Raw genomic sequence first — 15,544 nt, 5'->3', positions numbered from 1 at the left:
TCTACAATTGTCCAACACTTGCCTCGGTTGATCAATCTATAAGGAAAATATTTCTTTTTGCCTGATACTACTGTTTGGTGCTGCAGTGGTAAATAATCTACCTGCAATGCAAGAGGCCCAGATTTGATCCCTGGGTAGGGATCCCCTGGTGAAGGGAATGGCAACCCACTCCAGTATTCTTGTCTAGAGGATTCCATGGGCAGAGGAGGCTGGTGGGCTACAGTCCATGGGGTCTCTGAGTCTGACATGACTGAGTGACTTAACACGACTACTACTGTATGCAGACACAGTAAATGACTTTTCCCCAAACGTGGAGAACATGTTTGGGATGTTTTGAATTAAAATATAAGCTGTATGGAAGTCAGAAATTCACTTTGGGAGATTCTCAAAGGCATCTCAAGGGAGTCAACCAGCGGAGATGACGATTTCTGGGAGACCCTGAACGATGAAGGGAGAAAACAAAACGGGTTTCAACAGACTTACAGACTGAGAGAACAAACTTAAGGTTACCAGTGGGGAAGGATAGGCAGAAGGGATAGTTAGGCAGTTTGGGATAGACATGTACACACTGCTATACTTAAAATGGATAACCAATAAGGACCTACCATACAGCACATGGAACTCTGCTCAATATTATGTGGCAGGCTGGCTGGAAGGGGCGTGTGGGGGAGAATGGACGCACGCCACATGTGCACGCATGGCTGAGTGCCTTTGCTGTCCACCTGAAACTATCACAGCGTTGTTAATCAGCTGTACTCCAATATAAAATAAAAAGTTTCAAACATGTTTCAAATGTCTGCACCAAACAGAAAGTCATAGGGTCGGGCACTTCATCTGAATGGCTGCTCTGGGTGGTGGACAGTCCCTTCCTATACAGTTGAAAAGTGCAGGTGGCTCCAGGAGAGGCAGTTGGGAGCACTGACTCTTTTCAAGGGTAATACAGCAGGACAGCCTCTGTCTCACTTCTTTTCCCTTCTCCTAGCTCATTGCATTGGCCAAGCTTCCTTCCTCAATTATGCAGCAGTGGCATGGACCCTCCTTTTTTTCTCATCTCAGCCCTCTAGGAGTCAGTATGGCATGGCTTCTGTTTGTCAGAGCTGTAAGAAAGGTCTGAGCAGGGTTTTGAATGATTTCTCTATTGCCTTCTGTTTTATGCATTGCAAATCCTTTTATTACAGAAGGGGGTTAGCCTTTCAAGGAACATTTTCAAAAGATAGCAAGGGACGGTAATTTGCTTAACCTATTTGAAGAATTTTTGCACACACTTAGAAAAACCCAATTTATGAAAATAATTCATTTGAATGATACTGACTTATAGAGCTCATTTGGGGGGGGTGCGTATGTGTGTGTAAATCTTCTCTATGATCTCTGCCTATGACTTTCAGGATTACTTGAGAATTATTTATTCTCAATGGCTTGCTATCCTCCCTGCTGCATTCTCCTTTCAGTGTGCTTAACCTCACCCCAAGAACAAATGTGGAAATCTCAGTGACTGCCCTTCATCAGCCTTTCTTGACCTCTTCTCTTCTCTCCATCTCATTGCCTCATGTCTTTATAAATACATCCTCCATTAGTCTTCACTCTGGTTCCTGGAGGCTTGCTCTCTGTTTCTGCATCCTGAATGTCTCTTTCCTCTTCTATGTTGTTGTGAAGCCTGATGCTGTCTTCCTGTTCCAACTTTCCTATCACCTTATTTGTGCTCTTTCATTCCAGTGAAGTAAGTGTAGGCCTTGGTTGTGTCGTGAGTCTCCTGTGTCTAGTCCATCCCCATGTAAAGTGAAGGTGCTTAATAAGGGCTTTCTGATGACAAGGATGATGATAGTTGACTGATAACAGATTAATCATGCTTGTTAATGCAAAGGTCCCAAGTTTAGAAACCAGAGCTATAAAAGCCAGTTGTCATAACTGGCAGAAGACATTGGACTTACTTCCCAAAGTCAACCATGGTTAATATTCAGGTACATTTTCTTCTGCCTATTTCCTTAGAATGTATAATAAGAAATATGCACAATTAAAAGGTCATTCTGTAAAGATAGATGCTCTCTTAGTCTTATGCTGCTGCTGCTGCTGCTAAGTCGCTTCGGTCGTGTCCGACTCTGTGCGACCCCATAGACGGCAGCCCACCAGGCTCCCCAGTCCCTGGGATTCTCCAGGTAAGAACACTGGAGTGGGTTGCCATTGCCTCCTCCAATGCATGAAAGTGAAAAGTGAAAGTGAAGTCGCTCAGTCATGTCCAACTCTTCGCGACCCCATGGACTGCCGCCTACAAGGCTTCTTCGGCCATGGGATTTTCCAGGCAAGAGTACTGGAGCGGGTTGGCATTGCCTTCTCCATTCTCAGTCTCATATACCATGGGTATTAAAAACTTCAAAATACTGTGAAAAATGTTAACGATGCTATCTCCATGTATCTCAGTGTCTTTGGTTTTTTGTAGTGATTCCCTTTATATCTAATAATCTTTTGTCTCAGTTCAGTCTTTCAGTTGTGTCCAACTCTTTGTGACTCCATGGACCACAGCATGCCAAGCCTCTCTGTCCATTGCCAACTCCTGGAGGTTACTCAGACTCATGTCCATTGAGTCAGTGATGCCATCCAGCCATCTCATCCTCTGTCTTCCCCTTCTCCTCCTGCCACTAATCCCTCCCAGCATCAGAGTCTTTTCCAAAGAGTCAACTCTTCGCATGAAATGGCCAAAGGACTGGAGTTTCAGCTTCAGCATCAGTCCTTTCAATGAACACCCAGGACTGATCTCCTTTAGGATGGACTGGTTGGATCTCCTTGCAGTCCAAGGGACTCTCAAGAGTCTTCTCCAACACCACAGTTCAAAAGCATCATTCTTCGGTGCTCAGCTTTCTTCACAGTCCAACTCTCACATCCATATATGACCACTGGAAAAACCATAGCCTTGACTAGACAGACCTTTGTTGGCAAAATAATGTCTCTGCTTTTGAATATGCTATCTAGGTTGGTCATAACTTTCCTTCAAAGCAGTAAGTGTCTTTGAATTTCATGGCTGCAATCACCATCTGCAGTGATTTTGGAGTCCAAAAAATAAAGTCTGACACTGTTTCCACTGTTTCCCCATCTATTTCCCATGAAGTGATGGGACCAGATTCCATAATCTTCGTTTTCTGAATGTTGAGCTTTAAGCCAACTTTTTCACTCTCCTCTATCACTTTCATCAAGAGGCTTTTTAGCTCCTCTTCACTTTCTGCCATAGGGTGGTGTCATCTGCATATCTGAGGTTATTGCTATTTCTCCCAGCAATCTTGATTCGCTTGTGCTTCTTCCAGCCCAGCATTTCTCATGATGTACTCTGCATATAAGTTAAATAAGCAGGGTGACAATATACAGCCTTGACGTACTCCTTTTCCTATTTGGAACCAGTCTGTTGTTCCATGTCCAGTTCTAACTATTGCTTCCTGAGTTGCATACAGGTTTTCAAGAGGCAGGTCAGGTGGTCTGGTATTCCCATCTCTTTCAGAATTTTCCACAGTTTATTGTGATCCACACAGTCAAAGGCTTTGGCATAGTCAATAAAGCAGAAAGAGATGTTTTTCTGGAACTCTCTTGCTCTTTTGATGATCCAGCAGATGTTGGCAATTTGATCTCTGGTTCCTCTGCCTTTTCTAAAACCAGCTTGAACATCTGGAAGCTCACGGTTCATGTACTGCTGAAGCCTGGCTTGGCCAATTTTGAGCATTACTTTCCTAGCCTGTGAGATGAGTGCAATTGTGCGGTAGTTTGAGCATTCTTTGGCGTTGCCTTTCTTTGGGATTGGAATGAAAACTGACTTTTTCCAGTCCTGTGGCCACTGTTGAGTTTTCCAGATTTGCTGGCATATTGAGTGCAGCACTTTCACAGCATCATCTTTCAGGATTTGAAATAGCTGAACTGGAATTCCATCACCTCCACTAGCTTTGTTCATAGTGATGCTTTCTAAGGCCCACTGGACTTCACATTCCAGGATGTCTGGCCCTAGGTGAGTGATCACACCATCGTGATTATCTGGGTCATGAAGGTCTTTTTTGTACAGTTCTGTGTATTCTTGCCACCTCTTCTTAATATCTTCTGCTTCTGTTAGGCCCGTACCCTTTCTGTCCTTTATTGAGCCCATCTTTGCATGAAATGTTCCCTTGGTATCTCTAATTTTCTTGAAGAGGTCTCTAGTCTTTCCCATTCTGTTGTTTTCCTCTACTTCTTTGCACTGATCGCTGAGGAAGGCTTTCTTATCTCTCCTTAGCAGTGGACCTATACTGACACACTGTTGTCACCCAGAGTCATAATTTACATTAGCATTCAAGCTTGGTGCTGTATTTTTAATAATCTTCCTTTTCTTCATATATTTCCAAAAATTTCAATAGTGACTCAAAATAAAACAAAATTTAAAATCATCTGGTAATCCTGGGACTCAGTGGTGGTGATCTAGTTACTGTCATGCCCAACTCTTGAGACCCCATGGATTGTAGCCCACCAGGCTCCTCGGTCCATGGGATTTTCCAGGCCAGAATACTGGGGTGGGTTGCCATTTCCTTCTCCAGGGGATCTTCCCAACCCAGCAATCGAACCTGGGTCTCCTGCATTACAGGTGGATTCTTTAACACCTGAGCTATGAGAGAAGTTCTAGGACTCAATAATTTCTAATGTTTTGTTATATATTCTTTCCTAGTTTTTCCTAATCATGTTTATATCTTTTTAAAGAGATTTTACTTTTAAAGAGATTATTGTATATACAATTTGGTAACTTTTTCATTCAGAAATTCTTTATGACTTTATTTCAGTGCTACTTAGTATTTTTTAAATCCCCATCTTTAAAATGTTGTATAGTATTTCATTAGAATACAGGAGACATGGGTTTGATCCCTATGTCGGGAAGATTCCCTGGAGAAGGAAATGGCAACGCACTCCAGTATTCTTGACTTGGAAAGCCCATGGACAGAGGAGCCTGGCGGGCTATTTTCCATGGTGTTCTTCCATACGTATGGTAATATATCCAATGAGTCACCAACCATTTGACATTTTGGTTCATAGTTTTTCTTTCATACACTGTTATAAGCATTTGTGAAGACACCACTCCAGCCTGGGAAATCCCATCAGAGGAGTCTGGCAGGCTATAGTCCATGGGTTTGCAAAGAGCAGCCATAACTTAGTGACTAAAACAAAACAACAATCTTATATATATTTGCCAGCAATTTCCTAGAAGTGGGGTTGCTGAGTCAAAAAGGAACATTTATTATTAAGGATTGCCTCATGAATTTCCACATGATTCTCTGGCAAACTTGTGTTGGTTTGCAGTGCTTCTACCCAAGCATGCATGGAGTGTTGTTTCTTGTGCTCTTGCCAATCTCAGTATTTTCAGACTTTACACATGTTAAGTGATAGACCCAAAAAAGATGAATCATTTTTGTCTTCCTTTCAATTCTTCAATTCCTGGGTGGTTAGGCTGAATTAAAATAAATACTCTTATTGGCCACTTCTTGCTTTACTACCGTTGCTTGTTTAATCATACTATTTGGGTTGCAAGAATTTTGATTGCAGTAACTTAATGAACTTAATGGAATCCAACAAACTAAATATCTCTCCATTAACATTATTGAGAGTTTTTGTTTTTCTACCCAGAACTTTTAAAGAAAACAAAATGAGTAGGTGAGAATGGACATCTCTCTTTGGAGCAGAGGTGGTCGATTCTCCAGGATACTGGCCACAGAGTTTACCTATAACTTCAGAAGCTGTTCTTTGGCTATGGCTCATTGTCTTTTAATGTGAGCAATCTGGTCTGTAGTCATCGCATCTGCTTGTTTCAGATTCAAGTTGTCCTTTGCATAAAATTCTGGGCCTAATAGCCCTTCCAGTATAGCACAATGAAACATTCTTTGCTTTCCTTTTCCCAACTGTCTGTAATGGGGTGGGGCAAGGAGGAACATAAGACAGGTGAAAGAGACGTCTGTTGATTAGGTGTGTGTTAAGAGATGAATTAATTAATGCCAGGTGATGCAATTCAGTACTCTTGCCTGGAAAATCCCATGGATGGAGGAGCCTGGTAGGCTGCAGTCCATAGGGTCGCTAAGAGTCAGACACAAATGAGCGACTTCACTTTCACTTTTCACTTTCATGCATTGGAGAAGGAAATGGCAACCCACTCCAGTGTTCTTGTCTGGAGAATCCCAGGAATGGTGGAGCCTGATGGGCTGCCATCTATGGGGTCGCACAGAGTCGGACACGACTGAAGCGACTTAGCAGCAGCAGCAGCAGCAGCAAGTGATGCAATAGACCTTGAAATTACAGTGGCTTAACACATGACAGATTTTAATGTACACATTTGCCATTCATGCCAAATGTCATAAAATTTGGGTGTTCCTTCTGCACACATGTTACTAGGCAGATTCACATGGTCCACCCGACCAGTGGAATTGGGAACTAGAGGGCATACTGGTATTTTGTAAGCCCTCAAGTCCCTGTCATAAGAGGGAAGGGTTTCTTCATTTAATTATTCAAAGCTAATATTATATGGGGTGATATATATGTGTTGGGCACTAAGCTAAAAAGCCTCTTGATGAAAGTGAAAGAGGAGAGTGAAAAAGTTGGCTTAAAGCTCAACATTCAGAAAACGAAGATCATGGCATCTGGTCCCATCACTTCATGGGAAATAGATGGAGAAACAGTGGAAACAGTGTCAGACTTTATTTTTTTGGGCTCCAAAATCACTGCAGATGGTGACTGCAGCCATCAAATTTAAAGACGCTTACTCCTTGGAAGGAAAGTTATGACCAATCTAGACAGCATATTAAAAAGCAGAGATGTTACTTTGTCAACAAAGGTCCGTCTAGTCAAGGTTATGGTTTTGCTGTTAGGTATGGATGTGAGAGTTGGACTATAGAGAAAGCTGAGCAGCGAAGAATTGATGCTTTTGAACTGTGGTGTTGAAGAAGACTCTTGAGAGTCCCTTGGACTGCAAGGAGATCCAACCAGTCCATTCTAAAGGAGATCAGTCCTGGGTGTTCATTGCAAGGACTGATGTTGAAGCTAAAACTCCAATACTTTGGCCACCTCATGTGAAGAGCTAACTCATTTGAAAAGACCCTGATGCTGGGAATGATTGAGGGCAGGAGGAGAAGGGGATGACAGAGGATGAGGTGGTTGGATGGCATCACTGACTCAATGGACATGGGTTTGGGTAGACTCCGGGAGTTGGTGATGGACAAGGAGGCCTGGTGTGCTGCGATTCATGGGGTTGCAAAGAGTCGAACACAACTGAGCGTCTGAACTGAACAGTGTCCTCTATTGTATTTGTCCAAGGATCTCCCGTGTTGTTACACATTTCCATGAATGCTGCCTTTGAATGGCGGTACAATATTCTCATTCTCCCCTTTGGTGGACATTTAGGTTGGAGATGGCCATACCTGGCACACAGGACTTGCTACATAGCACATAAAGAGGCTCCATTCTCTGGGCTGATGGAGGTGTGCTTCACTTGGGGAGCTGAGTGGGAGCTGGATTTCAGCCTTCACTTACCCCTTTGCCAGTCACCTTTGTTCAGACCTTGGCTTCTGTGTGAAGAGGGCAGCTCAGATCTGAGAGAACAGAACCTGGAATGGGTTATTACTGTTTCAGAATGTTTAAATAGCTCAGTTCTGCATTTGGCTTTTCTGTTTCACAACAGGAAGTACACAATGTCTGAACTGAAAGAGACACTAGAAATACCTCAGTTACACAGGAGGAGAGAATAATTATTCTGTATTAATCTGCAGTTTATTGATTCACTGTGTATATGTGTATGTGCTCAGTAGTGTCTGATTCATTGTGACACTATGGACTGTAGCCTGCCAGGCTTTTCATGGGATTTTCCAGGCAAGAATACTGGAGTGGGTTGCCAGTTCCTTCTCCAGGGGATCTTCCTGACACAAGAATCAAACCCCTGTCTCCTGAATCTCCTGCAATGGCAGGCAGATTCTTTACCATTGAGCATGATTGAAATTGATTTTTCAGAAGTTTTTTAGAAATTTGAATGAACTTTGCTACTTACAATGATTAGATCTCAAATCTCTTGACTTTCCTCAGTACCGGGATTGCATCATGATGAATCAAGTAGAGTCTTGCTCCAGCTGTGACATTATTTTAAAGTCATTGTTTTGAAATGTTTATTATCAAGGACATCGACATCTTTTTATGGCTATATTCTCACCTCTTTTGAAACTATCTAATGCCAAAGAATTCTCAAACTACCGCATAATTGCACTCATCTCACACGCTAGTAAAGTAATGCTCAAAATTCTCCAAGCCAGGCTTCAGCAATATGTGAACCGTGAGCTTCCAGATGTTCAAGCTGGTTTTAGAAAAGGCAGAGATCAAATTGCCAACATCCGCTGGATCGTCAAAAGAGCAAGAGAGTTCCAGAAAAACATTTCTTTCTGCTTTATTGACTATGCCAAAGCCTTTGACTGTGTGGATCACAATAAACTGTGGAAAATTCTGAAAGAGATGGGAATACCAGACCACCTGACCCTCCCTCTTGAGAAACCTAAATGCAGGTCAGGAAGCAACAGTTAGAACTGGACATGGAACAACAGACTGGTTCCAAATAGGAAAAGGAGTATGTCTAGGCTGTACATTGTCACCCTGCTTATTTAACTTATATGCAGAGTACATCATGAGATGTACTGGATTGGAAGAAACACAAGCTGGAATCAAGATTGCCGGGAGAAATATCAATAACCTCAGATATGCAGATGACACCACCCTTATGGCAGAAAGTGAAGAGGAGCTAAAAAGCCTCTTGATGAAAGTGAAAGAGGCGAGTGAAAAGGTTGGCTTAAAACTCAACATTCAGAAAACGAAGATCATGGCATCTGGTCCCATCACTTCATGGGAAATAGATGGGGAAACAGTGGAAACAGTGTCAGACTTTATTTTTTGTGGCTCCAAAATCACTGCAGTTGGTGACTGCAGCCATGAAATTAAAAGATGCTTACTCCTTGGAAGAAAAGTTATGACCAACATAGATAGCCTATTGAAAAGCAGAGACATTACTTTGCCAACAAAGTCTGTCTAGTCAAGGCTATGGTTTTTCCTGTGGTCATGTATGGGTGTGAGAGTTGGACTGTGAAGAAAGCTGAGCGCTGAAGAATTGATGCTTTTGAACTGTGGTGTTGGGGAAGACTCTTGAGAGTCCTTTGGACTGCAAGGAGATCCAACCAGTCCATTCTGAAGGAGATCAACCCTGGGATTTCTTTGGAAGGAATGATGCTAAAGCTGAAACTCCAGTACTTTGGCCACCTCGTGCGAAGAGTTGACTCATTGGAAAAGACTCTGATGGTGGGAGGGATTGGGGGCAGGAGGAGAAGGGGACGACAGAGGATGAGATGGCTGGATGGCATCACCAACTCATTGGATGTGAGTTTGAGTGAACTCCGGGAGTTGGTGATGGACAGGGAGGCCTGGCGTGCTGTGATTCATGGGGTCTCAGAGTCAGACACGGCTGGGTGACTGAGATGACTGACTGAAACCTTTCTTCCTCTCTTTTGAATTTTACTTAGATGAATATTTTTTGACCAGATAAAATAAATAGTAAGTGTTTTTAAAATTCAAATGACCACTTTTCTGCATATCTTTATAAATATTCATCTCTTACCAAAGTACTTTGTTTGCTTTAACAAGCCTGATATTTTTATAGCATATATTTTAAAGGGCAGAGGAGCAAAGATACAGCAGCTTCCTATTCTGAAATGCAAATAACTTTTCTGATTACTATTTCTTTTCAGTTTGGTAGAGAAAAGTTCAATCAATTTTCTAAGGTCTAAAGTAAATGAAAATTAATAATTCAAGTTTATAGTCTAATTAGTAGACCAAAATTTTTTGCTTTTGCTTTCTCCCCAGATATTATGGTTCCTTGATGGCAGATATTATATTATGGTTCCTTGATGGCAGAGAACATGCCTGACTCTAGTGTTCAGGTTTAACATGATGCCAACCACACACTATTAATGCATTCAATTTGATGGAATGAAAAGAGAAAGTGCCCTCTCTTCTTCCCTTCATCCTTTCTACCCGGGTCCTCCTGACTATCCAGTCTCTGAACACACTGCATGCTTTCCTTCCTATCTCCATACCTTTGCTGCAGATGACTTTTCTCTAGTCATTCCCCTGCCAAGTTCCTACTCATCTTTCAAGTTCCAGCTCAGATGTCACATTTTTCAAGGGTGAAGTGATGCTTCATTCATCTCTCTGCCCCTAGCGTCTGGCACAGAGCCAGAGTTAACTACATGTATATTGAATGAACTGTTGAATGTTCAGTTTTGTGCACCATATTACTTGGGTAAAAATATTTAAAAAGCTTTTTGTGAAGAAAAATCAAAAGATTTTTAAAAAATCCTAAATTAGCTTGAAAATTTATGAATTGGAATCTCTCTTTTCTTGGGTATTCCTTTGGGTCTGCTTTACAGCCTTCTATCCTGTAAACACCTTTTTCACCTGTGTGGAGGTTTGATCCTATGAAAGCCACTGGACAAGGTGTCACAAGGCCCAAACTTTAGCCTTGGTCCTCTATGACAAATGGGGCACCATACTGCTTCTTTGAGATACCTTGTACCGTGCAGGTAATAAGAGCCTACCTCTCTGCTGTGAACTTAAAATGAGGTAACAGATGTGAAATTAACTTGTAAGCTCTATAGCTTTACAATTAAACAAGGCATTACCATGCATAAGTGTATACTGAATTAGGCATAGCATCTACTTTCATACCCCTGTGCATTTACTCTGCTGTTCTTTCTACCTGGAATGCCTTCAAGAATTAATTGCTAGTCATCTGTGGTTGCCAAACATTTTATGACTCCTTATTTATAGCATTTGTCACACTGTATCAAGGCCATTTGTTTATATCTTTGTCCTCTGCAAGATTCTAGAGTAAACTGTGATTGATTCAGTGCTTGGTACACTGCAGACTCTCGGAAAATGTCTATTGAATTGGATAGGATTGATTCAAATAATTATTATGTATGTACTTGCTTGAAGGACAAAGTCTATGTTGATACAATTCTGTAGGTATATTTTCTGGTGTGGATCACAATAAACTGGAAAATTCTGAGAGAGATGGGAACACCAAAGCACCTGACCCCCCTCTTGAGAAATCTGTATTCAGGTCAGGGAGCAACAGTTAGAACTGGACATGGAACAACAGACTGGTTCCAAATAGGAAAAGGAGTACGTCAAAGCTGTATATTGTCACCCTGCTTATTTAACTTATATGCAGAGTACATCATGAGAAATGCTGGGCTGGAAGAAACACAAGCTGGAATCCAGATTGCCGGGAGAAATATCAATAACCTCAGATATGCAGATGACATCACCCTTATGGCAGAAAGTGAAGAGGAACTAAAAAGCCTCTTGATGAAAGTGAAAGAGGAGAGTGAGAAAGTTGGCTTAAAGCTCAACATTCAGAAAATGAAGATCATGGCATCCGGTCCCATCACTTCATGGGAAATAGAAGGGGAAACAGTGGAAACAGTGTCAGACTTTATTTTTGTGGGGGGCTCCAAAATCACTGCAGATGGTGACTGCAGCCATGAAATTAAAAGACGCTTGCTCCTTGGAAGAAAAGTTATGACCAACCTAGATAGCATATTCAAAAGCAGAGACATTATTTTGCCGACTAAGGTCCGTCTAGTCAAGGCTATGGTTTTTCCTGTGGTCAGGTATGGATGGGAGAGTTGGACTGTGAAGAAGGCTGAGCGCCAAAGAATTGATGCGTTTTAACTGTGGTGTTGGAGAAGACTCTTGAGAGTCCCTTGGACAGCAAGGAGATCCAACCAGTCCATTCTGAAGGAGATCAACCCTGGGATTTCTTTGGAGGGAATGATGCTGAAGCTGAAACTCCAGTACTTTGGCCACCTCATGCGAAGAGTTGACTCATTGGAAAAGACTCTGATGCTGGGAGGGATTGGGGGCAGGAGGAGAAGGGGACGACAGAGGATGAGATGGCTGGATGGCATCACTGACTCAATGGATGTGAGTCTGAGTGAACTCCGGGAGTTGGTGATGGACAGGGAGGCCTGGTGTGCTGTGACTTATGGGGTCGTAAGGAGTCGGACATGACTGAGCGACTGAACTGAACTGAACCAGTATTGGCTCTTGTTAAAAGCTTACAATGAAGATGACAATAATGGAATATTTGTAACAATAATTTTGTATTGTTAATGTAAGTGATCAGACTTCTTGAGTATATTATTTGTAATTTAAGTTCATTAACAATGAAAGAATGCCTATCGTCCAAAGCACTTTTTTTTTTCCCCCGGCTGGTGGAAACTTAAGCTCCCAGATGTCACTTGTGACTCCATTTATTTGGTTCTCATCATTAACTTAGGTCTTCTTGTTCTTTTACAGCTGGTTTGCCATCCACCCAGTCAGCATGAGAAACACTAATCATCTTGTAAATAGTGACAATGTAGGCTATGCATCTTACCTTTTTGAACAAGAGAAGAACAAAGGTTATCTGCCTGGAGAGGTGAGAATTTATGTCACTGAAAGCTTCATCTTAATCACTGAGTATCATCATTCATGCAGTGTTCAGAATAGTTGATTCAAATCTTCAGAGGAAAGTGTCATCATGGATATCACATACTGATGTGCTTGGATAGGAAGAATTCTCCATCCTCTCTTATCAGGAAAGAAAAAATTTAAATGATTATTGACTCTGTGTCAAATACTACTTATATTGATGACTTCATAAAGTTTCAATTAGTAGGATTAGAAGAACAAATTAAAGATTTTTTGCAACATATAATAGTTTTTGATCAACTTGGATATGAGATATGAGAAACTGTTGGTGTTTACTTTTGTCTTCCAAGACATAAAATTATTAAGTGCCTTCTTAACGTTGTAGGAATCCAAATGAGGACAGGGAATGAGTTCTTTTCTCTGGTCCAGGCTTCCTTCTTAATTTCCTTTGAAAGGCTTTTTTTTTACTTTCCTGCAATATGGCCTAAGTCAGAGACAATCCTAATCCATTGGAATGGTATTTGAAATGCAGTGAGTGATGGTTTCAGAGCGGGGGCGGGGGGGTCCCAGAATCTAGTCTGTGTACTTCAGGAAGCTCGTCAGCTCTGTGTAGATTATGGACTGCTTGTAGGTAAGTGGTGAGGAAGGACCCTGCTCTGCTTGACCACAGCATCCAAACCTGAAAGGCAGGAGAATATATGACGAGATGAGAACCCCAGGCCCTAGACTAGACTAACTGTTCTATTATAACAATATTAGCCCCGTGAACATTTGGCCTGACTTTTTACCTCCTTTATTGACAATCTTCTGTTTGTTTTTTCATTTTAGCCTGTTTTTTAGGAAAAAGGAAGTAATTTCCCATTATTTATTTAGTATAAGAAATGACACAATCTCCTATGCTTGATTATCTCTTTCCTTAAGTAAATTTAAGAGACTTAAGGTGAAATGGTAGACCAGTTAGGTTGAGATTAAGGTCTTGCCCTACTGAAAAAAGATTATGTGTAGTTATTTCTGGTTGAAGAGATAGAGAAAAGATATGAGGAGGGCTAGTCTGGATGGTGGATGCTATATTTAGGTTCAGTTGTACAGCAGATTTATCCAGACTCACTGTTTACTTTTTAAGCCAATAGGCTATTTATTTTTAAAGGAAAAATGGGTCTCTGAGTTCCAGGTACAACACCAAACATGAGATTATGGGTTGGCATTTTATAACTTGTTGCACATTGTATTTCTTGTCAAAATTTTGCTGTTTGAGACACAAATTTGAAACTCTCTTAAAATAGTTTCACTGATAATTGGAATATTATGAGTAATAATATATATGTTGACTGCAATGTGAGTCTTTACAGAAACAAAAATCTTTCTCAGAATATTGTGCCTGAGAACTATCCTCCTTTTATCCTATGCAAATGATTTTGAATAGTTCACCAGAGCGGGTTGAATGTCTGCCTTTTTAATGGAACTCATTGCAGTCAATAAGAAAGCATACAAGGCAATTGGATGTTTCTTTTGGCAGGGACCGTATGTAGCAGCTTTTGCTTCATCAAATCTGGGAGATGTTTCCCCCAATGTTCTTGGCCCGCATTGTACCAACACGGGAGAGTCTTGTGAAAACGCCAATAGCTCTTGTCCCATTGGTGGGGTAGGTAATAATGACATTAAGTCTTTGTTTTTGCATCTCATGGGTATTTTATGTTTAAGTATTCACTGTTTATTTACAATTATGTTCTCCTCAAGTATACTCTGGCCTACTTACTGCTAGCATTTGCTCTTCTCAAAAGCACCCACTAAATTTTGATTGGATAAAATTATAGTTTTCCATTTGATGCTTATATTTTTTGAATGGTAAGACAATTTAGTAAATGTCACAGATTAAATATCCTTTCCTAAACTTGGACAGCTTGATACATTTTGCCTTGGCATTTCTGAAGTCACAATTTAGTACAAAAACTGCCTGCCTGAGACATTTCTCTCCGATTATCACATCTTTAGGGTTTTTCTAAAAATGTAACATCAAAATTCTTTTTCTTGTAAATTACAAAACAAAAAAAAAGTGTTGCTGTGAAAACTTGAGACTTCTCTTGTAGCTCAGTTGGTGAAGAATCTGCCTGCAGTGCAGGAGACCTGGTTTCAATTCCTGGATCAGGAAGATCTCCTGGAAAAGGAAATGGCAACCCACTCCAGTATTCTTGCCTAGAGAATCCCATGAACAGAGGAGCCTGGCAGGCTATAGTCCATGAGGTTGCAAGAGTCAGACATGACTTAGTAACTACACCACCACCACCACAAAAACTCAAACCACATGGAAATCTTAAAGAGCAGTAAAAAGTGAAAGTCCCTGCTTATCTTCCTCCCCTCCACCTGCTCCTTTTCCCCAAAATTACCACTATCACACCTCATCCTACACACGTGCATCCATGAACAACATTTTATAACTTATTTATTAAGGGTTTTTTGTTGTTATTTTTGTCTGGGATTTGGGTTTTCTACCTAATTTGTCGTTCAAAAATATCACTCTAGATAGTTCTGTGTAGTAAGCTTTACACTCAACAAGTGTGCATTTAGATTTTTCACCTTTGACATGAGCAGCAGGTGCTAGTTTCTGGTTCTTATTCTTTGTGTTTACAGAATATTTCACCTGTGATATTGCTTTTATTAAACACTATGTTTGGGCTATTTATTTTATCCCAGTCAAGCTCATCCTCCCAATGAGAAACATATTTTTAACAATTATACTTTTCTCTTATACTTTACTATTTTTATATAGAAAGTCTTCCTATTGTAAAGCAATGATACTCCAATTTTTAAAAAAGTAAGAAAAAAGAAAGTCTTCCTACAGCAGAAATGAATACATTTTTAATCAATTATAATTCGGTGAAAAAATGTCTTTGTTACCCTTCATTTGCAAAATTTTTACACATTATTAATTCACATTAGAGTGGATGATTATTTGTTAAATTCCAAAATTCATACATGAAATGGTTAAATAAATTATGATACTTATTTGCAATAGAATATTAGGCATTAATTTTAAGTCTTATGTTGAAATAGACGA

General features: G+C 40.7%; 1 protein-coding gene across 1 annotated transcript in view; it reads left to right on the top strand.

Moving 5' to 3' along the window:
- ASAH2 (N-acylsphingosine amidohydrolase 2) overlaps positions 1-15,544 on the top strand; it is a 103,602-nt gene that overhangs the window by 53,469 nt on the left and 34,589 nt on the right. Inside the window, exons 10-11 of the mRNA XM_040254682.1 lie at positions 12,376-12,496; positions 14,006-14,131. Of these exons, the coding sequence (XP_040110616.1) occupies positions 12,376-12,496; positions 14,006-14,131 (247 nt within the window). The remainder of the gene's footprint in view (positions 1-12,375; positions 12,497-14,005; positions 14,132-15,544) is intronic.

Source organism: Oryx dammah, unplaced genomic scaffold, assembly GCF_014754425.2.
Source record: "Oryx dammah isolate SB20612 unplaced genomic scaffold, SCBI_Odam_1.1 HiC_scaffold_14, whole genome shotgun sequence".
NCBI classification, from domain to species: domain Eukaryota; kingdom Metazoa; phylum Chordata; class Mammalia; order Artiodactyla; family Bovidae; genus Oryx; species Oryx dammah.
This window is presented reverse-complemented; position numbering and strand designations above follow the sequence as displayed.